Source organism: Miscanthus floridulus, chromosome 17, assembly GCF_019320115.1.
Source record: "Miscanthus floridulus cultivar M001 chromosome 17, ASM1932011v1, whole genome shotgun sequence".
Lineage (NCBI taxonomy): Eukaryota > Viridiplantae > Streptophyta > Magnoliopsida > Poales > Poaceae > Miscanthus > Miscanthus floridulus.
The window spans coordinates 15,601,365-15,622,690 of record NC_089596.1 but is presented as its reverse complement, the minus strand read 5'-3'; the positions used below and the strand labels follow the sequence as shown (position 1 = coordinate 15,622,690).

Sequence of the window (21,326 nt, the reverse complement as noted above, 5' to 3'; positions counted from 1 at the left end):
AAATTTTTGTGGCGCTCTATACATATACTTTTTGGGATATCACCTCCCACAAATATAGATGATTTGTTCTATCATTGGTCTAAATTGGAAAACAAAAAGTACAATACATTGTTATTAACAGCAGCTTCCGCACTTCTTTGGGCAATCTGGATAACAAGGAATGATGTGGTTTTTGACAAATGCAAACCAAAATCTCTTTTGCAGGTACTATTCCGAGGAACGCACTGGCTTCGTCATTGGGTAAACTTACAGCGGCATGAAGATCTTAAAGATCAAATGATCTCTGTGGCACAACACCTAGAGACGTCGGCTTTACATTTCTTTGGATTCAATGGTTGGCTTTCACAAAGGCACGTTGGTTTTGTTTAATCAAAAACTTTTTACCTATTCCGTTAGTCGTGTGTGTGGTTATAAGTTTTACTTCAGCCGAACTTTGTGCCCAGGTTGGAGTCTGTAATAATTGGTCTGATTCTATCATTGATAGATGAAGCCGGATATTTTATCCTTTATCTAAAAAAATAAAATATAGGTGAGAGAAAATAAAGAGCCCGAAATAAAAGTTCGGTTGAAAAGAGGGAGAAACGAGGGTTGGAATCTGGACGAGAGATCCTTATTTGTGGGAGCAGGGGGTTAAATTTTGAGGGGTTGGTTGAAGTTGTTCTCACCACGTCACCGCGAGAGAGGAAGAGAAGGCGGAGGAGCGGGGCATCGCAACACTCACCAAGGTAACGTACACACGCTTCCTTCCAGCTCGCTCTCCCTCTCTCGCCAGTCGCCACTGCTCCCAGCTGTTGCAGCCTCCGAACATCCAAAGCTCCTGCACTGCACCCCTGTCAGCTCCAGCCAAAAATCGTTGGCGTCGGCTGTCCGGTGCCTGCTCCTCCTGCTGCCCCCGCTCCTCGCACCTCCATCCACCTTCCGCGGCCTCCCACGCGACATGGTTGCATTGCGGGCTGCCGCGGAGCTCAGCTGTCTCCCCACGACGCCTTCGTCTCGCCCGCCTCTGCCTGCGCACAACCGAAAGAGCTAAACTCTAGTCTCTAGCCGCCCGCCTTCCTTCCCTTTGCTTCCGCGCGAAGATTTGGGCGTTTCTTCTTCCGATAAACTTGTATGTGGTTTGACACCCGTCGTCTCCAGATAGGTGGTTTGGTTCGTGACTTGTTTGCTCCTCTCCAGGTGCCAGGGTGACTGTTTCGAGGAGGAGCGTGGAGTGGCGCCATGGGGAAGAAGGGCAAGTGGTTCGGCGCCGTCAAGAAGGTCTTCAGCCCTGAATCCAAGGAAAAGAAGGAGGAGGTGATGCTCCACGGTTCCCCGGCCCCTTGGATTTCTCTTGTGTTTTGCGGGTTTCGTTTTGGAATTTTTGGGGGAGCATTTTCACTCGGATCTGATCGGGTTCGTGTTTCCCTCCGCCCAATTCCGAAGAATTCAGTAGTTTCAGTCCAAGTGTTTGTTCATTCATGGTAAAACCGGCATCTTGTTCGCCCTTTTCTAGACTTCTCAGCCGCCGTCCTCGTTTCGATTGGGCTTTCGTGTTTTACATATGGAAAAGAAAATATTGAATTTTTGGTTTGTCATTCTGTAGTTCCAACAGCATTGTTGTCAAGACGGCATTTCCTCCCCTTGCAGATCTGCGATCAAGGCGCCGCCTTTTTTTTCTTGCATTTGTTTTATCACTAAACTTCGACCTGAATTCTGATAATCACAAACCAAAACTTTGCACTTGAAATTAACAGAGACTAAGGAGGAAATCAGCAGCTAGCAACCCAACACCGCTAGATCTGACCCATCTACCTCCTTGGAAGTCAATGTTTCGGTGCCACCCCCTCCAGCTCCTCCTCCTCCAGTTGTTCACCAGGCCGAGGAGGTCAGGATCCCTGAAGCCGAGCAGGAGCAGAGCAAGCATGTCACCGTGGAGGAGGCCCCTGCTGCCCCAGCACAGGCGTCGGTGCTGCCACCTGGTGTGCCAACCGAAGAGCTCGCTGCAATCAAGATCCAGACCGCCTTCCGAGGTTACCTGGTAATGTGAAATCTCTTCCGAATTCACCTGTTCAGGTGCCATTTGGACCTGGTTTGGTTTTTTCCTGAGATATTTAGATAAGAACAATTGTGACAGTTGGAAATTGGTTTATATAGATACATGGTCGCATTACATAGCACATGGAAGTGTTTGTTTCTGGTAGCTGCTGATTAGGTCTTTGATGTTTTGGGGTTAGGAAGAGGTTTGTTTTTTTTCCTGATTTCGTTTCCGCATCGACATGACTGAGCATGCAAGCAAATGTCTGTTGGTGTTGGTGGCTACCCTGCATATTTTCTCTTTTCGTGTTCTAGCTTTTAGGTGTCGCAGCTCGCCAACCTTTGCAAGTGTTAGTTGGCCAGTTGCTGTTACTGTAATTTGGAGTGGTACCTCTTAGCATATTGTAGCTATTTACATGTCATGTTTTCATCTAACTACTTTGTGGGCTAAATGGGAATTTATGGCTAAAGAAGTAGATTTTATTGCTTTAGTTGAGCCTGGAGGAGCTGTTAATCTCTAGTTTAATTCCTCTCCTTCAGTTAGCTGTTTATTTTTTAGGTTTGTCTATTGTTTATGTCAATGAAGGGCAGGCCTGGTGCAAGCGGTAGAGTCTTACCGCCTGTGACCGGAAGGTCTCGGGTTCAAGTCATGGTCTCCTCGGCTCCTCGCATTGCACAGGCGAGGGTAAGGCTTGCCACTGACACCTTTCCCCAGACCCGCACAGAGCGGGAGTTCTCTGCACTGGGTACGCCCTTATTGTTTATGTCCATGTGCATTTGTCCAAAGGGCCTACAAATCATTCTTGCAAAGTGTTAGAAAAATGATTCTTGAACAACTGGCAGTTGGTGGCAGCCACCTTTCATCACTCATTTTGATGTTCTTTTCAATTATTTTTTGATACTGATAGTCTGTCTGTCTTGCTATTGAACTATCCTTGAGATAGCAGTTAGTGAACGCTAACTTCTGTTCCCTGGGAGAAGGGCGGGCCTGGTGCAAGCGGTAGAGTCTTACCGCCTGTGACCGGAAGGTCCCGGGTTCGAGTCGCGGTCTCCTCGCATTGCACAGGCGAGGGTAAGGCTTGCCACTAACACCCTTCCCCAGACCCCGCACAGAGCGGGAGCTCTCTGCACTGGGTACGCCCTTTTTTTTGTATCTTCTGCATTGCCTCATTTGGAGATGAATTATTACTGCAAGGTGCAAACATATAATAGCTGCACTTTTTGCTTTTTTGTTTCCAGATTTGCAGGCCTGCATTGATGGTTCCATTTCTGTTTATAGAAAAAACGATGTCACTAGGTGGTATGTCTGCTGACACATTCTGTTGAGGTGGATTAGCTGATTCTGGAGAGTCTGCACTCCAGTTTCATCTCCGAGAGTATCTTACAATTTACACAATGCTTTTGTGCTTCCTTTGCACTTATCCTTATTAGTCTGCATACCTGGGCTATAGCATTCGTAAATTATATCTTTGCATTTATGCTTTCATTAGATGCTTTATGTGTTTTGCGCCCTGGTTCAAATATAGGTCAGTGAATAAAACCTATCACTGATGTTCTGATGATTATTTATTTAAAAGGTAAATCCTCTTTGGTAGTAGACATGTGCAGCCCACGTCTCATGTATTGGTTTTCATGTCCACTGAACCTTCCTTCAAACGAGGATGTTATTTGTCTGTTTAAACTATAATGTTTAAACTATATAGTATCATGCCTTTCTCTAAAGTTAATATGTACGTTCATATTAGGCCAGCCACCAGCATACTCATCTAGGCTTATTGTTGTTTACCTCTTATGCTGTGTATCATGTGTTGCGGCTCTAAAAGTACAAAAATGGATAGCCTACGAAGAGATTACAAACGACAAGCTATAATCAATTTATCAGTTGGGTGTCTCTCTCTACGGTTCATGTTACATTCATATTTTCTGGAGTTTTGCCTACAGCCCTCATTTAGTGCATGAATTCTTTCAATCTGTTACCTTAACTGTACCTGATGCTGTTAATATATGGTGCCATGGTGTTGTAGCAATTTAGTTTTCCTCAACCTCTATGTAGATTTTCGGTTTCAGCCTGGGTTGCTCCTACAATATATTTTAGAGGACAAACAAAGTTCAGAGGTTCTGAGGACTCTTTTTTTTTTTTCATTTTCTTTGTGATCTGATTTGCTTGCTTAGATTTTTTTCCCACAAGGGATACATGTATGTAATCAAGATATTGTTTGTGTTAGTTGTGATGCTGATGAAAGAACCTTTTTTATTGGGTTTGATATAGCCTATAATGCGTTTGTTTAGATTAATTTATGCTTGATTAGTGATTACCACAGTGACTTGCACGAATAGAAAAACTAAGGATGCATGGAGTGAATAGCAGCAAAACCTGTACGGGCGCAGCGAAGCGCGCCTATCGTCCTAGTAGCATGCGATGCGCATGGATGCATGGCATGATGGAGCTGTCCCCTAGTGTGAACTTGCTTTCGATGGGGCGATTTTTTTCTTTTAAAAAAAAGAGCCTTTCGGCGCGGCGCCATTAACCAATGGTCCACCTACCAGTGGTCCACCTCGATCCGTGCCTCGTGGGAGACCGCGTCTGGTGTGGTGCGGAGGTGGGGTGGTGGCCATTGGCCGCTGGCGTTTGCGGTTCGTGGCCTGGTAGGTGACACGTCAAATTGACATGGTCCTACTCCCGACATGACATTTATAGTTTACCAATTCTTCTCTTTTTTTCCACGTTTTCCTAAACGGTTTTAAACGGCCGTCTAAACGCGTTTAGACGGTAAACGACAGGGTGCCGTGAAGTTTAGGGCCTGGGCGGACAGTTAAACGGCTTTCCCGTTTAGACGGTCAAAAACGGGAATAAACGTTGAAGACGGGCTAAACGGGACGGCAGGGAAACGGGAATGGACGCCTGGAACGGGAATAAACGGGCGTTTAGGTGATGGCCGCGGCCCAAATCGATGCGCGGGAGCAGCAGGCGGGAGGCGGGAAGGGAACCGGGCGGGAGGCGGGAAGAGGGAACGGGGCGGGAGCAGCAGGCGGGAAGAGTTGGCGCCTTGGCGAGCTCCTCGACAAGTTTTGGGCCGGGTACAAGTACCGGAGGCTAGGGTTGAGAGGAAATTTCCCCGTTCTGCTCAGCTCGTACGCACGCCGCCGCCAGCTCTCGCGCACGCGCGTCCCAGCGCGCCGGCGACGAGGCCGACCTGCAGCTGCGCTCGCGTCGCGGCTCCCTCCTCTGCACGCGCGTCGACCAACGCGCCGGCGACGAGGCCAACTTCCAGCTGCGTGGGCGTCGCGGCTCTGTCCTGCGCGCGTTGCGGCCCCGTCCTGCGCGCGTCGCGCCTCCGTCCTGCGCGCGTGACGCCGCCTCCGAGCAGCAGCTCCTCCAGCCGTGACGCCTCCTCAGAGCAGCAACAGCTCCAGCCTTGACGCCGCCTCCGAGCAGCAGCAGCTCCAGCCTTGACGCCTCCTCCGACCGAACTGCCTCCCAATCCCAGGTACTGCTCTGTCCGTTCTTCCATTTACTTCTTGTTCCTGATTAGCTCGATTAAGTACTTCAATCTTGCTCTCAATCTTGCTCTGTTATGCTTATGCTCTGATTCAATCTTGCTCTGATTCCCTGTTATGCATCAATCTTGCTCTGTTATGCTCTGTTATGCTCTGTTATGCATCAATCTTGCTCTGTTATGATTCAATCTTGCTCTGATTCCATTTACTTCGAATTAGCACCATGAATTGCATCAATCTTGCTCTGTTATGCTCTGATTGAAAGGTCGATGACATGCCATTTGCAGGATGTCATCTGCCGGATCGACTCGTGCATCTGTGGACCAGCCAGAGCCAGCTCGTGCCCCTGCTACAGTAACAAAACTGTTTAATCCGTTTAGACGCCGTCTAAACGGCGTCTACACAGTCTAAACGCTAAACGGAGGGTCACCGCCCGTTTACCGTTTACCGTCTAGGAAAACGTGGCTTTTTTTTGAAAGAAAAAGAAAAATGGCTCGGTGGACGATAAATGCGTGATGGACTCGGTGGACGATAATGCGCACGCAGCTGGCCGGCATCGGTCAGTCGGATGAGATGCGTGCACATTAAACCACGCCTGTCCTCCGGGATGCCCTCATATATTCTCTATCCTTCACCTCCCCTTCGCAACACAAAAAAGTCTTATGTTCAAGGTCTCGCCGAATTCCCAAGGACTCCTCTTGTTCATGTCCTATCGGATTCCCAAGGACTCCTCTTGTCCACGGAGTCCTCTTGTTCATGGTTGTCTCCTCGCGCCTCATCCTGTTCCCTCCTCGATCTGCCCCTGTTGGTGGTGTTCCATAGCGGACATAATCTCGTCGAGATGGTGTGAAGAGGACACGGAGTGCTCGTCCATGGCTTTTTGCAAGGGAGGAGAAGAAGCGTTGACCATGCTGGTTTCTTTGTGAAACATCTAGATCAGTGGTAAGATTCAGATACTTTGCTCTTCTACCTCGTATTTTGGGCGTTTACGGTTTGTAGGCATTGATGCAAAGTAATTTTGTTTCGAGTTGTTAAAAAAACATATGTAATACCTTAGATTTGGTTTTTACAAAGGTACATGACGTTCTTTCTCATGCTATATAAACCTATCATGGTTTTGTTAGAGCGCTAGTACTCCACGATACATCTCTCTCTCTCTCTCTTCTTTCCCTTCAAACAAATAAGTTCTTGCTTTCTTCAACAATTATACACCTCAATCCACGTGTTTGAGGTGGGTTTGGGTGGAATTTAGTTCTTAAGTTCCACTTCAATCCACCGCAACACACGCGGATTGATGCGAATCCGATTACATCCAAACAAAAAGAGTCTCTCCCTCCATTGAAACTGGTCATTTGGGTTCATGGAGGAAGTGTATTTTGTGTTTCTTGATTAATAATTTTAATTCACGAATTTGATCCAAACAAAAAAAGTCTCCCTCCATTGAAACTGGTCATTTGCGTTTCTGAAGAAAGTGCTTAGACCTATGTATTTTTGTGTTTCTTCATTAACAATTCCCGTGTTATGGTTGAAAAGATTTAACATTCTACACCGGATTATGCAGGGAGCCACGGGTCCATGGCCCGGGAAGCCGGGCGGATCTATTGCCAGCCAGCCCAGACCCAACGGCAGTCCGTCCCCGACCCCGACCCCGACATTGCTGCTAGAACCCTAGCCCCTCCCGACCGAGTCTCCCGCAGCGAGCAGCTGGGGAAGCGAGTGTCGCCGCACGCGGGCCGACGGCGAAGGGCCTCCGTGGACGCCGGCGCCCACAACGGCGAGTTCTTCCTCCTCCAGTGAGTCTTGCCTTCCCCATTCTCTGTTTCCTCACTTCCTCTCGCATCTTCCCCCATTCTCGATCTAATCCCTAAACCCTAAACTTCCAATTTTCCTTTGGTAGTAGCCGAGGGTCAAAACTGGGAGATAGATCCTGGGAGACCAGTTACGCAGTTATGTCTAAGTCTAGATTTTTTACTTGTGTCCCAGCCATGCCGCCGAAAAAGAATAAGCTGTCACAGAAGAAGACGCCACAGAAGCCGACGAAGGTGTACAAGGTACACGAGGTGCAATTCGCGGGGAAACCAGCATTGATTGTCTGCCCCAGCAAGGCCGGCGACGCGTTACCATGCCCACTTTTGGGTCTCTGCAGCCTACTCCTGAGGAATGCTGGTTCTAGTATTGCTGTTCTAGATACTGTTAAAAGGAGTGACGGAACAAGATCTGTGACCCCCCAAGAAGCTGCAAGCTTTTGTTTTTGACCTCCTTGCTCGTACACTAAATGGAAGTGTGAAGGCTGGCACTATGGCTGTTGAGGATCGAGATCAACGTCTGAAGGGTTACCAGGCTCATTTAGATGATTTGCACAGCCAAGCTGGAGTGTTCCCGATGCACAGCAGGTTCGTTTCGCTTCTACTGATCAGATCTTCTTTATTAATTCTCATTTGCTAAATGTCTTTAATGCTTTTCAATCTTAATCCATCATAGGACCAGCGAATTCACCATCACCACTGGAACAAGAATGTCGGAGTCCTTGTTCCATCCATTGGGTGTTACCCAGCGACATGCACTTATTCCTGATCGTGAGGTGTGTGGCCATATATACCTTTTCAAGCTTTCTCAAGTTACTAAAGTTTTCATGTCCTTATTTCAAACATTGGATGTGTAGTTGCAGCTTTGACTAATTTCCTCTAAATTCATTTTCAGGACACTCGTCTATGCAGTGTAACCAAAGATGTGTCTTCTTTTGAGTTGATTCTGGAATTCCAAGCATATGAGGATGGCTGTGAATCTGGGGTGCACTATGATGAATCGAAGCATGATAAGATGCGTGTGGTCAAAGAATTTCTCATTGAGGGTCCAGAGTTCATTAAATATGTGTATGTCTTAGAAAACTTCCATATACTGTAATTGTATATGCCTAAGTACTTTTTGTTCTGTAACTGTTGGTGTTTTAGAAGGTTGGGTCTCTTGCGCGAGGAAGCCACTGAAAATGAATTGTTCCTCTTCCATCTACACGAGGATTTCCATGTTGTCTACATGGTGAGCCATCTCTCCTAACCGTAGCCATTATTTTGGATTCGAATTAGCTTGTTCGATCCTGGTCATGCTAGATTGACCGTTAGTGTTTTGATGTGTAATGTTCAAGTTTAAATTGCTGGGTACACATGTCCATGACCTGTCGCCTTATCTTTTGCCATCACTAATTCCTTGGGAGATATTGTTAGCTTCAATATAAAAAGGGCGTACTCAATGCAGAGAGCTCCCGCTCTGTGCGGGGTCTAGGGAAGGGTGTCAGTGGCATGACCTTTGGCGCTTTAGGCACCTGTCTGTCTGTTCTCTGATTTTGTCCTGGTTTGTGGCTGTGCTGTGCTTGGTTGTCTTTTTTTTCCCATACTGTCTGCAGCTGCCAAAGTATGTTGAGTCTTGCTTCGGCATTATTTTGCACATGCTTACCACACCATTTGGTCTCTGCCAAAGTATGCGAGTCTGCATGCTGGCCTTGTTTTGCTGTGTTCTGAAAAGGGTGTCCTTTATTTTTTTTCATTGGCACGCACCTGGCTTGTTTTTTTCCACCAGATGCATGATATGTATGACCGTATGTACTTGTATTTATTCAGTGTTTAACTGCAAGTGATTGACCTGGCTAGGTAATTTTTTGCAAACAGTAAACTTGAGATTTTCACCAAGTGATTATTATGAACCTGCCAAAGTAAACATGAGTGCTGTAATTTAAACATCTCAAGTGACTAAGGGTATTGTTTTTCTTTTGTCTTACAGAAAGATGGAGAATTCTATTTCTTGGCTACTGAGGAAGATATGCGGTCTAAATATCCTGATATCATGTGGATAGGCTTAGATGAGAACTTCAATATTGGAAATGTTAGTGTTCCCTCTTCTCTAATTTGCTCCTTTTTAGCTTTTCATATCTTTGTTGTGCCGAAACAAAAAGAAAGCTGACAAGCTCCTGCAGTCCAGTAAATGAAAACTGGTCTTCAATCTCGAATCAATTTCTTGAAGAATTGGAAGAAGAAAAGAGAAGATCCGAGAGGAAAATTGAAACAATTGTGAGTCAAAAGGAGGCACCAGCAACTTGCCTTCCAACAAAAGAGGACACCTATGGCAAGGTCAAAACAGTACAGGAATCATGTGACAATGCCAAAGGTGCTGAAATGAAGCAATCAGAAATAGTAGTTGCTGAAATGAAGCAATCAGTACAGGAATCATGTGACAATGCCAAAGGTGCTGAAACGAAGCAATCAGAAATAGTAGTTGCCCGTCGATTTCTACGCTTTGTGCACAGGTTATAATCTGAAGTCTCACTTTTAATGATGTTTCTCATGTACATAATGTAACTTCATGTGTTATACTTGTTATTATGTCATGCAAGCGTATATGTTTTTGTACTGAATTTGTTATTTTATGTTTACTCTCATGTCATGCTAATCGATAAATCTGTGCAACTGGTAGAGTCTTACCTCCTGTGACCGGAAGGTCCCGGGTTCGAGTCGTAGTCTCCTCGCATTGCACAGGTGAGGGTAAAGCTTGCCATTAACACCCTTCCCTACCCCGCACAGAGTGGGAGCTCTCTGCATTGGGTACGCCCTTTTTAATTAGAGTTCCTTAAACATCTATTAATGTATTATAGGCGCATTGTGACATTCAAGGAATTCGTATCATCCTGTAGTATGTACAAGATTTATCATTATAAATTGTAGAAATTCAGTTCAACTTCTTATTCTGGTAGACTATTGGAAAAAGGCTTTCTGGTTTCATATTTAAAGTCCACAGATCTGGTTATTCTTGGAATAGAGACTTTAAGGAGGACATGTTTGTAGAGCTAACTTGGTTGATGGTGTTTTCGTTGGTGGAATCAACTTTTTTATTATATTACCACCGTTCAAAGGCTTCAACAAAGATTACGGAAAGGCAGATCTTCGAACATTTGTGAGGATCTTGTTTCCCCTCTATCTCCCGAATAAAAATTTCCAGCAACTTCCTTATTATTTTGTGAGTTTTGAAGGTGATATCGGAGAAATGCCAGACTTTGATGATCCACCCGAGAAACTGAAAAAATTCTATATGTACATGAGTGATCATTTTTTTGCAAAGGCCCCACTAGGGAGATCTACCCTCGTGAGTAGTGTATATGGTTTATGTGACTTCGAGATTTTCCATGCTGATCAAAGTAAGCCGAAGCCGGTATGGTCTCCTTGACGTCGAAGTGTCAGCGGCGAATAATTGTATTAGTCGGTGGATTATTCAGTTGTCTGACCCACTCAACAAAATTTATCTCGGGAGTCGAGTTGAAACCTATTTCATTGAATCTAACAGGGGGACCTGGACCTGCTGGGATCCAATTGAGTTGGGGAGGCATTCAAAACAGCATATGATGGATAATACACATGTATAGTTTCATTCACAGCATTGTTAAAATATGTCGACAGATAAGTTCCCCAAGAAAATATTACTAATTGATGTGCTTATTATATGTTTGAAGAAAAATGGAGTTCAGCAAATACAATATCCTATAATTATTGATTTAATAGTCGAGCAGGATTTGAGGGGTATCCTAATTAATGCTATTAAATTGATGATTCAAAAGACAAATTTCAAGGGTCCATTTGAATCAACATGAGAGCAGTTCTCTGGATCAGAGTGAGTAATGGCTTTTTTAAATTCAATGAATCCATGTCTAATTTTTTTTTTAAAAATCGCATGTCTAATATTGATGTATAATCTCTGCTGTTCTCTCTCTTGATTTGATAATTGATAAAAGTTTTAATTGCAATCTACTTGATCTTGGTATACAAAAGGTTTAGGGTTGTCCATCTTCAAATTCCATCTTCAATATTATGAAGTGTGATGGCTTTTATGTAACTTTTTGACTAACAAGGATTTTATTTATTTCTAGACCCAAAGATGATAGGGTCAGAATTCTATTTCTTTCTGTAGACATAGATGTGCATGTGGCAGTAAAGCCAGAAGCAGCCGCCATGCCGGTTGCAGAAACAGAAGCAGCTCCTATATAGGTGGCAGGAAGATTTATTGAGAGTGATTATTTTATAAAATTGACTGAGGAGGGCCTGAGAATTCTTGAAGGAGAAAAGTAGGTTTTTGATGAAGTCATTGACTTTGTCTATTCTAAGTTCTCATCACAATTCATATCCATGCAAGATTTCTTATTTTTCAGCCGAGTATTGCCCATCTTATGACAAATTTGCCAGCAGATTCTAATCCTTTACGTACAATAGATCCAGGCAACAATAATATACTGTTGTTTCCAGTGAACAATAGTGAGGAGGATGAGCGGGGAGACGGGAGCACCCATTGGAGTTTGATCGTGTTTCGTGTTGACAGGAGTCACAATCAATGTCGGTTTGTCCACCATGATTGTGACTCCTGTCAACACGAAGCACGGCCAAACTCCAATGGGTGCCTCCGTCTCCCCGCTCATGCTCCTCACTATTGTTCAGTGGAAACAACAGTAGATTGTTGTTATCTGGATCTAATGTACGTAAAGGATTAAAATCTGCTGGCAAGTTTGTCCTAAGATGGGCAATACTCGGCTGAGCAAATAAGAAATCTTGCATGGACATGAATTGTGATGAGAACTCAGAATAGACAAAGTCAATGACTTCATCAAAAACCCACTTTGCTCCTTCAAGACTTCTCAGGCCCTTCTCAGTCAACTTTATACCATAATCACTCTCAATAAATCTTGCTGCCACCTGTATGGGTGCTGCTTCTATTTCTGCAACTGTTTTTGCAACCGGCATGGCGGCTGCTTCTGGTTCTACTACCACATGCACATCTGTGTCTTCAGAAAGAAATGTAATTCTGACGCCATCATCTTTGGGTTTAGAAATAAATTAAATCCTTGTTAGTCAAAAAGTTATATAAAAGTCATCACACTGCATAGTATTGAAGATGGAATTTGAAGATAGACAAATCTAAACCTTTTGTATACCAAGATCAAATAAATTTCAATTAAAACTTTTATCAATTATTAAATTAAGAGAGAGAACAACAAAAATTATATCAATATTAGACATGCGATTTTCAAAATAAAAATATTAGACATGGATTCAGTGAATTTAAAAAAGACATTACTCACTCCGATTCAGAGAACTGCTCCCATGTTGATTCAAACGGACCCTTGAAATTTGTCTTCTGAATCATCAATTTAATAGCATCAGTTAGGATACCCCTTAGATCCTGCTCGACTATTAAATCAATAATTATAAGATATTTTATTTGCTGAACTTTATTTTTCTTTAAACATATAATAAGCACATCAATTAGTAATATTTTCTTGGGGAACTTATCTGTCGATATATTTTAACAATGCTGTGAATGAAAATATACCTGTGTATTATCCATCATATGCTGTTTTGAATGCCTCCCCAACTCAATTGCATCCCAGAAGGTCCACCTGTTAGATTCAGTGAAATGGGTTTTAACTCGACTCTCGAGATAAATTTTGTTGAGTGGGTCAGACAACTAAGTAATTCACTGACTAATGCAATTCTTCGCTGCTGGCACTTCGACGTCAAGGAGACCGTACCGAGGCTTCGGCTTACTTTGATCAGCATGGAAAATCTCGGAATCACACAAACCATATACACTGCTCACGAGGGTAGATCTCGCTAGTGGGGCCTTTGCAAAAAAAAAATGATCACTCATGTACATATGGAATTTTTTCAGTTTCTCGGGTGGATCATCAAAGTCTAGCATTTCTCCGATATCACCTTTAAAACTCACAAAATAATAAAGAAGTTTTTGGAAATCTTTATTCAAAAGATAGAGGAGAAACAAGATCCTCGCAAAGGTTCGAAGATCTGTCTTTCCATGATCTTTGTTGAAGCCTTTGAACGGTGGTAATGTGATAAAAAAGTTGATTCCACCAACGGAAACACCATCAACCAACTCTATCTCTACAAACGTGTCCTCCTCCTTAAAGTCTATATTCCAAGAATAACCAGATTTGTGGACTTTAAATATGAAAACCAGAAAGCCTTTTGCCAATAGTCTACCAGCATAAGAAGTTGAACTGAATTTCTGCAATTTATAGTGATAAATCTTGTACATACTACAGGATGATGCGAATTTCTTAAATGTCACAATGCGCCTATAATACATTAATAGGTGTTTAAGGAACTCTAATTAAAAAGGGCGTACCCAGTGCAGAGAGCTCCCGCTCTGTGCCACATGGCTCGCGTGAATAAAACGGAGAGCAGCCAGGCCATCCGCGTGGATTCACCGTATCCCATCTCGCCATGTGGCAGTTTTGACTGTCCAATACCGGTCCATTTCTTGCTTGGCTACGGGCTTATCAGGTTTGCTGCCCTGTGCTCTACGGAGTATAGGTACTGTGCCGGCGTGCCCAACCCCTTCAGGCCTTCAGCAGTCTCTGGTTATGGATTTCTAGCCCATCGGGGGCTGCCACGCTTGCGCCTTCCCTACTCCTCGATGGCTCCGCTCGAAGAGGTCAGCTAACATATTCCCTACCACATGGATCAACGCCGCCGGCATCATCCCTCGGCGCCGCGCACCACTCTCTGCGCAGGAGCTGCTACTCAGTGCTCGCCGCCGTGTCTCCCTCTTTCACTGTCGCATCCTCCTCTTCGGCCTTCACCCTACCCTACCCAACCTTCTTGGCCTGGCCCCAAATCTGCTGCCGCACGCCACCACCAAGCGCCCCCCTCCTCAGATCTGTGATGCTGTGGTTGAGTTCAGGCCGCGTTGTCCATGCCTGGGTGGTTCCGTCGCTCTTGGTGTAGCAGATAGTGGCGTCCTACAGATTTCCCAAATGGATGACGAGGATGGACAAGGGTGGATTGCCGGTGCGCCTTGGCCCTTCCATGGCCGGCCTTCCCTGGTTGCATCGTCTTCCTTTCCTTCCAAGGTAAGCGTTTGTGCCTTTCTCGGTTCTTCAGCTTTCACCACCGTCGACTTCTCTCAGTCTATATACTTGCTACTCTATCAGAAATTTGTATGCCTGATTTGGGTGCCTACTATGATCTATGGTCATTTCCTGGTTTTTATTCGTATCCAGGATACCTGCAAGTTTGTTGAGGACCAAGGAGCCTGTCAAGTCCTCCCAATCGAACGTACATGTGATTTCTTCTACTCTAATCTTCAAATATTTTTATCCTTCCTGTTACATTCATTTTTACTATAGTTTACAGAACTTTCAAGATATCACATAAAGCCTACCGGTGCATCTGCAAAATTATTGAGGCCATGTATTGTCCACACTCTTTTTTCCTAGCAAAGTGTTTTAGAGAGTCAAAGTTTGTAATAGACAATATTGAGTTTCTCTTGAGTATATATACACGACACTTAGTATATTGCCTCTACTGTGAAATAACTAGCCCAACCCTATTGCCAAAATGTGATACATTAGGTTTTCTCAATGTTCAGATGAAACAGTTCATCTTTGCTGTTGTCGGCGTCTTATTAGTTATTAATGGTACAACATGGTCTGCTAAATTTGTTTCTTGGTTCTGTCTTGCAATAGGGTTTGTGCATGTTCATATTTCTTTTCCTACATGGATTCTTTTCGAACATGTTTCCCAACCCCCTAACCCCTGAAAATATACACTCAGTTTATCACTTACTCCATTTCTTCGTTTCCTTTTTTGACTTCTGTATCAATGGCTACAACAGCAGGGGTCTGTTACCTATTCCAAAGTTGTTGACAAGGTTTCTAGGCGCAGTCTCCTGGAAATCATGGCCAAGAGGTACCTACCAGCATGTGAAATTGACTGATGATTTTACCTTTGTCCTACTTTCAAAGGATGCCATTATCAATTTTCATATGTGCCTACCAGTATTACCAGGTTGCCGGTCTCACTGTCCAATCCACTTTGCCTGCCTACCTATATACTCAGCTAAATCATGGACAATGAAGGTTGTACAACCTTTCGTGCTTCCAGCACATGAAAAGGTAATTATTCTCCCTCTACCCAACTTGTTCTTAATCTTTGTCTCTTACCCAAGATAAATCAGGAACAACATATTAGCTACCTACGTCGCTATACCGTGATTTATTTGCCTGCATTATGTCATATCAATATCAACATGGTTATAGGAGAAGACTACTTTTTCAGATTCTTCAGTTTTCAGTGGCCTTTTCTTAGGTTTGCTTATCATGGCTCATGAGTCATGACTGTAATTGACTATAATATTATGTAGTACTTAGAAGATATTTGTTTTCAGTTTGTATCTTCTGCATTGCCTCATTTGGAGATGAATTATTACTGCAAGGTGCAAACATATAATAGCTGCACTTTTTGCTTTTTTGTTTCCAGATTTGCAGGCCTGCATTGATGGTTCCATTTCTGTTTATAGAAAAAACGATGTCACTAGGTGGTATGTCTGCTGACACATTCTGTTGAGGTGGATTAGCTGATTCTGGAGAGTCTGCACTCCAGTTTCATCTCCGAGAGTATCTTACAATTTACACAATGCTTTTGTGCTTCCTTTGCACTTATCCTTATTAGTCTGCATACCTGGGCTATAGCATTCGTAAATTATATCTTTGCATTTATGCTTTCATTAGATGCTTTATGTGTTTTGCGCCCTGGTTCAAATATAGGTCAGTGAATAAAACCTATCACTGATGTTCTGATGATTATTTATTTAAAAGGTAAATCCTCTTTGGTAGTAGACATGTGCAGCCCACGTCTCATGTATTGGTTTTCATGTCCACTGAACCTTCCTTCAAACGAGGATGTTATTTGTCTGTTTAAACTATAATGTTTAAACTATATAGTATCATGCCTTTCTCTAAAGTTAATATGTACGTTCATATTAGGCCAGCCACCAGCATACTCATCTAGGCTTATTGTTGTTTACCTCTTGTGCTGTGTATCATGTGTTGCGGCTCTAAAAGTACAAGAATGGATAGCCTACGAAGAGATTACAAACGACAAGCTGTAATCAATTTATCAGTTGGGTGTCTCTCTCTACGGTTCATGTTGCATTCATATTTTCTGGAGTTTTGCCTACAGCCAGGTAAAAGAAGAGGTTTGACTACTGACCCCGGTAATTAATTGGCTACTTGTATCATATATTATTTTCAAACTAAATGTCTACCCTTGTGATCTTTAATACTCATGATTATTAGTTTTTTTATCCACTAGTCAGTAGCTAGCCGTCACTTTCCTGACATGTGCTTATCAAATGCTTTTGCAATCTGCTTGCTGTTGTATTTAGTGCATTTGATTTGGCTTCTCGGTCATATATATATATGGTTTTGTGTATGCTTGCACTGCATGCATGCGTTGAGTAACTTTTCCTGGAACTATCAATGCCTGGAATCGAACTATCATCTTATTATTTGTACTGCTCTGTTAGTAATATTACCAATGGTTGAACTATTAGATGTTAGAAATATAATAGTGTACATACACTATCATTTATTTTATACTTTCAGTTAGTAATGTTTTAAATTGTTGAACAACTAGATATTCGAAGTAGTGGACAGATGGATATGGACATGTGTGTATCAGCGGATAAGGTGGCCATCCATTATGTGTGTCCTAATTTTTTCCCTTGTACCCACTGATTTCAGTTGTCAATGAGGAAGTGAACATATATCAAGATAGGAACAAATGTGAGTGCAATTCTAACAAACTAAATTATTTTGGCTGTATGCTGCTGACTACAGAAGGGGTCAAGCCCGAAGGGGATTATGTTGTCCTTATCAAAACCTACTGGAGCTGAGATTATGTTTCCCAGTTGAATTGAATTATTTGTGTGTGTATGTACAGTGGTAAGGACACCGTGTTAAATACTTCATTCATTCCAAATTATAAGACATTTTTGTCTTTTCTATATACATAGTTTTGTTATGCACTGTGTCTAGATATATACAAAAAGTATTGTATCTAGAAAAGCCAAAATGTCTTATAGTTTGGAATTGAGGGAGTATGGCACAATGGAACTACAAATATTTTTTTTCCGAAAGGATTCCTTTACATCTCCATCAAACTAGGGTACTTCACCAAGTATTTATGCTGTTTCGATGTATTGCTATAATAACAGTTTCTGAGGACTGACGAAGAATCCAACTATCAAGCCGGTGCTGTGGAGTGAGCTGCGGTGGTCATCTGCAATCAGGGGTGGATCTTAGTGAGGCTGGATGCTCTGGACCCCTCCTAGTTGGACATCTATCAGAGGATGCTTCTGCCACTGCTTGCAATGGACGATTTAATAATCTTTTGTTATGTTTTGTAATGGTCTCATTATGTCACTGTGAAATGTAATTTGATCTTGTTACATTACACTGACCGGCAACATTGTTGGCCATTCTCATCAAGGAGGGAGCATTTTTTTTTTGTTTTGTTTTCTTGGACTGCATCATCATCATCATATCGCAATTAGCTGCTACGCATACAACTATCGAGCATCTTGAACTGTATAACTAGTTGGTTTTATCCGAAATTGCTGAAACTCAGCAACGCAGCCTTTCTGTATCTTATAAAACTAAGAGAATTTTACCTCAATGCCACTGTAATTTATGAGTTGCTTCATTGCCATTGAAATTTCATTTTCCTTGAATGCCACTCTTAAATTTGCAATCCCTCCATTGCCATTCTGGTTTATCTGTCAACTGACATCCGGGGCCGCGACTCCTCCGTTATCCATTCAGAGGGCCTTTATTATATAACAAGATAAATGTTATAAAAAACAGATAGGACACCGGGACGATACGAGAGACACCGGCGGCGGCGGCACGCAAGGGAGCGATGGTATGCGCGCGCCTGGCCGATTCAGCTACGCAGTCACCTATGCGTGTGCCAGGGCAAACATTAATCTGCGTAGATGAATTGAGAGATGTGTTGGGTGCTTGACATCTAAAATCAATAATCTATAGTTTGGTGCTTGACGGATGGCGAAGCTAGCATACAAGGTGGAACCATCGGAACCGCGAGGAGGCAGGCAGTTTGTGGCCGCCGGCGCAAGCGCGCGGTGCCTGGGTGCCCCCGTGCCACGACCGTCGCCGCGTCGCACCTGGCCTCGGCCTCGGCCTCTTGGAGGAACTACTAATACCTAACCCTCTCCCCGATCCCCAATCCCCCACTCTCCCTCTCCCTCTCCCCGCTTCCGGCGCCGCCTCTCCTTAATCCGCCGCGTTTGTAGCTCCTCCGACGGGACTACGGGAGGATGAGGATCGAGAACCTCATTCGAACCTTATCCATGTCCTCCACCGGTGGATCTGCTGCCTTGGAGGAGATGAACTCGTCGTCGTGGTCCCGGCGTCCGCGTCCTGGGTCACGACGTCCCTCCATGTCCTACTCAACGTCGACGCCGTCGTTGGCATCCACCGGAACCGCACCACTGCCACAACCTTCAACAGCAACGGGGTGCTCATCGAGGTATCCTTTCTGCTGAAACGCCCACCGCAGCCCTCCATTTTGTACGTGGCCTCCGACGATCTGAATCCGTTCGTGGGCCCGGTCATCCTCTGCTCGGTGGACGGCCTCCTCCTTCTCCACGTCAATGTGGGGCGCACAGACGACCACATCCATCTCAAGCACTCCCACGACTACTACGTCTACCGCGCTGCCTCCGCCTACCCGACGCTTGATCTGCTGGAGAGCCCCCCACCCCCGTCTTCCACAGGGATGACGTCGGCCTCCTCCCTCATCCGGACGGCCGTTACACCGTCGCGTCGCTGATGGATATAGGCCGCGATGACGTGTACGAGCTCCAGCTGTACCACTCCGACACCGAAATCTGGACCAGCCGCCGGGTGTCTGTGGAGCCGCCACAGTGGGATCCGTTACCCAAGAGGATTCCCAAGTACTGCGGCGCGCTCCTACGCCATTATACATCCGCCGTGGTCACCATCGGAGGCGAGGGTGGCACCATGGCCTGGGTCGATCCCTGGCGAAGCATCTTGCTCTGCGACGTGCTCTGCCCCGACCTGTCCCTCCGCGGAGTGCCCATCCCGCTGCCGTTGACGCAGATGAGCCTCAACGACGGGTTGGGTGTGAAGCTAGACTTCGCAGGGCACAGCCGTGGCATCTCCTTCAACAGAGACAAGGGGTGCCTCACGCTTGTGCATCTGGAACAGAATGAGTCCCCTCCTCCTATTCATGCTGCTACCAGGGGTCTTGGTGGGCAGGATGTACAGGTTCTTGATTGGGAGGTCACCATGTGGAGCAACAGCAAGATGAGCGACTCCCTGGAGGATTGGCACAAGGAACGCAGTGTCCAAGCTTCCAACATCACCATTGACGACCCGGCAGCGGTTTCACGGATGCTGGAGGACTTTGGGTTGCTGCATAGACCATCACCACGACGAGAACACAGCGATGATGAGGCCGCCGCCGCCACCGCCGCAGCACAAGCACAACAACAGTTAGAATTGCACAACCTCAGCATGTGTCAGCCCACTCTTTGTCCCAATGGTAAAGACGACGTCGTTTACTTGGTGGCCAGGGAGAAGTATCTGCACCCCAAAGCATGGTGTCTTGCTGTTGACATGAAGAATCAAGGTACACTGAAACATGTGGCAAACATTGGCAATCAAGATCATCCCTTTTGTCATCGCATCTACTGTCTTAGTAGAATCTCCAAGTATACCAATACCAAGGCCCAGTTTAGATCCGAAAAATTTGGCAAAACGAGCACTGTAGCGTTTTCGTTGTTATTTGGCAAAATTAGTGTCCAATCATAATCTAATTAGGCTTAAAAGATTCGTCTCGTGGATTTCGTCTAAACTGTGTAATTAGTTTTATTTTTTATTTATATTTAATGCTTCATGTATGCGTTTTCGTATTCGATGTGACGGGGAATCTTGAAAAATTTGGCGTTTTGGGAGGGAACTAAACAGGGCCCAAGATGAGGTTAATAAAAAGTTCGGCTACTGACCCAGGTAACTAATTGGCTTCTTGTATCATATATTATCTGCAAATTAAATTGATGCCTACTCTTGTGATCTTTTTATATACTCATGATTCTTAGCTTTTTTTATCCACTAGCTAGCCATCAATGTCCTGACATGTGCTTGCCAAATGCTTTTGCAATCTGCTTGTTCTTCTATTTATTAGTGCATTTGATTTGGTTTCTCGTGTTTTGTGCATGCTTGCACTTGTTGACACCAATTTTGGCATACCCAAAATGTGTGAAAACATTTATACCATATTAAATAAAATGGTATAGATGATCAAGTTTCATATGAATATGATATATGCAAATAAGGAATAATATAACGTCGCTAAAGAGGAAAAGAAGATGGAGCAAAAAAGAAAAAAGAGACACACATGTACATATATGCATGAGCGTGTTCACGCCTTGACAAATAAATAAAAGCACGGCAATCACATGTCCCATAAATACACCCGGCTATAAATACACACACGCATATACATACACATGGGTTAATCAAAACATGGCCATGCAAGTACGTGTGTGGTACATACACAACAAGCGTATAGCACGTACGTGCACGCCGGCCAGGAAGTAAGCTATTTCCTGTTCTCCTTAATCACTTCAGTTAAAGAATAAACAAATGGTCCAAATGCCAGTTGCCAGGCAAGGAAGAAACTGTTGTGCGCGCTTTGGCATATTCAAACATAGTCAAAGGATGGCCACGTCTCCAAATCACTGCCGCGAGACCGAGTCATGCAACCTCCACGGACCGCGCGCTCTGTTGATTTAAAAAAATGGCGCCGCACCGGCACCGCTTGATCAAGGGACTAGCAAATTGGAAATCAAACTCAAGAGCGCCAAGTAGTTCTGGCAACCACTCCCGCTGCTTTAGACCTAGACGTGACTTCAAAGCAGAGAGACCGCCTTGCCGC

The 21,326-nt window shown here is 44.3% G+C and overlaps 2 protein-coding genes and 1 pseudogene across 26 annotated transcripts; all 3 read left to right on the top strand.

The window, feature by feature from the left end:
• Positions 1–736: 736 nt before the first annotated feature.
• Positions 737–18,531, top strand: LOC136516382 (uncharacterized). Of its 25 annotated transcripts, none has more exons than XR_010774034.1 (19): positions 737–1,108; positions 1,177–1,293; positions 1,734–2,017; positions 3,253–5,501; positions 5,799–6,453; positions 7,073–7,304; positions 7,495–7,904; positions 7,993–8,092; positions 8,212–8,384; positions 8,463–8,547; positions 9,286–9,387; positions 9,479–9,808; positions 13,875–14,413; positions 14,564–14,624; positions 15,178–15,251; positions 15,342–15,457; positions 15,822–16,527; positions 17,183–17,287; positions 17,560–18,531. XR_010774034.1 is itself a non-coding variant. In XM_066509767.1 (12 exons), the coding sequence occupies exons 7-12, from the start codon at positions 7,810–7,812 to the stop codon at positions 9,488–9,490; spliced, it is 567 nt and encodes a 188-aa protein (XP_066365864.1). In that variant the 5' UTR covers positions 737–1,108; positions 1,177–1,293; positions 1,734–2,017; positions 3,253–5,501; positions 5,799–6,453; positions 7,073–7,304; positions 7,495–7,809; the 3' UTR covers positions 9,491–11,855. The 25 variants fall into 25 exon arrangements, 1 of the variants encoding a protein (XP_066365864.1); XR_010774035.1 differs by lacking the exon at positions 17,183–17,287 and adding an exon at positions 17,087–17,128 and having other exon boundaries at positions 17,560–18,530; XR_010774033.1 differs by lacking the exon at positions 17,183–17,287 and adding an exon at positions 17,087–17,128 and having other exon boundaries at positions 15,822–16,557; positions 17,560–18,530.
• LOC136515290 (protein IQ-DOMAIN 2-like) lies at positions 1,219–2,026 on the top strand. The gene is made up of 2 exons (XM_066508929.1): positions 1,219–1,306; positions 1,830–2,026. The coding sequence occupies exons 1-2, from the start codon at positions 1,219–1,221 to the stop codon at positions 2,024–2,026; spliced, it is 285 nt and encodes a 94-aa protein (XP_066365026.1).
• Positions 14,331–20,402, top strand: LOC136515289 (uncharacterized; annotated as a pseudogene).
• Positions 20,403–21,326: the final 924 nt, after the last annotated feature.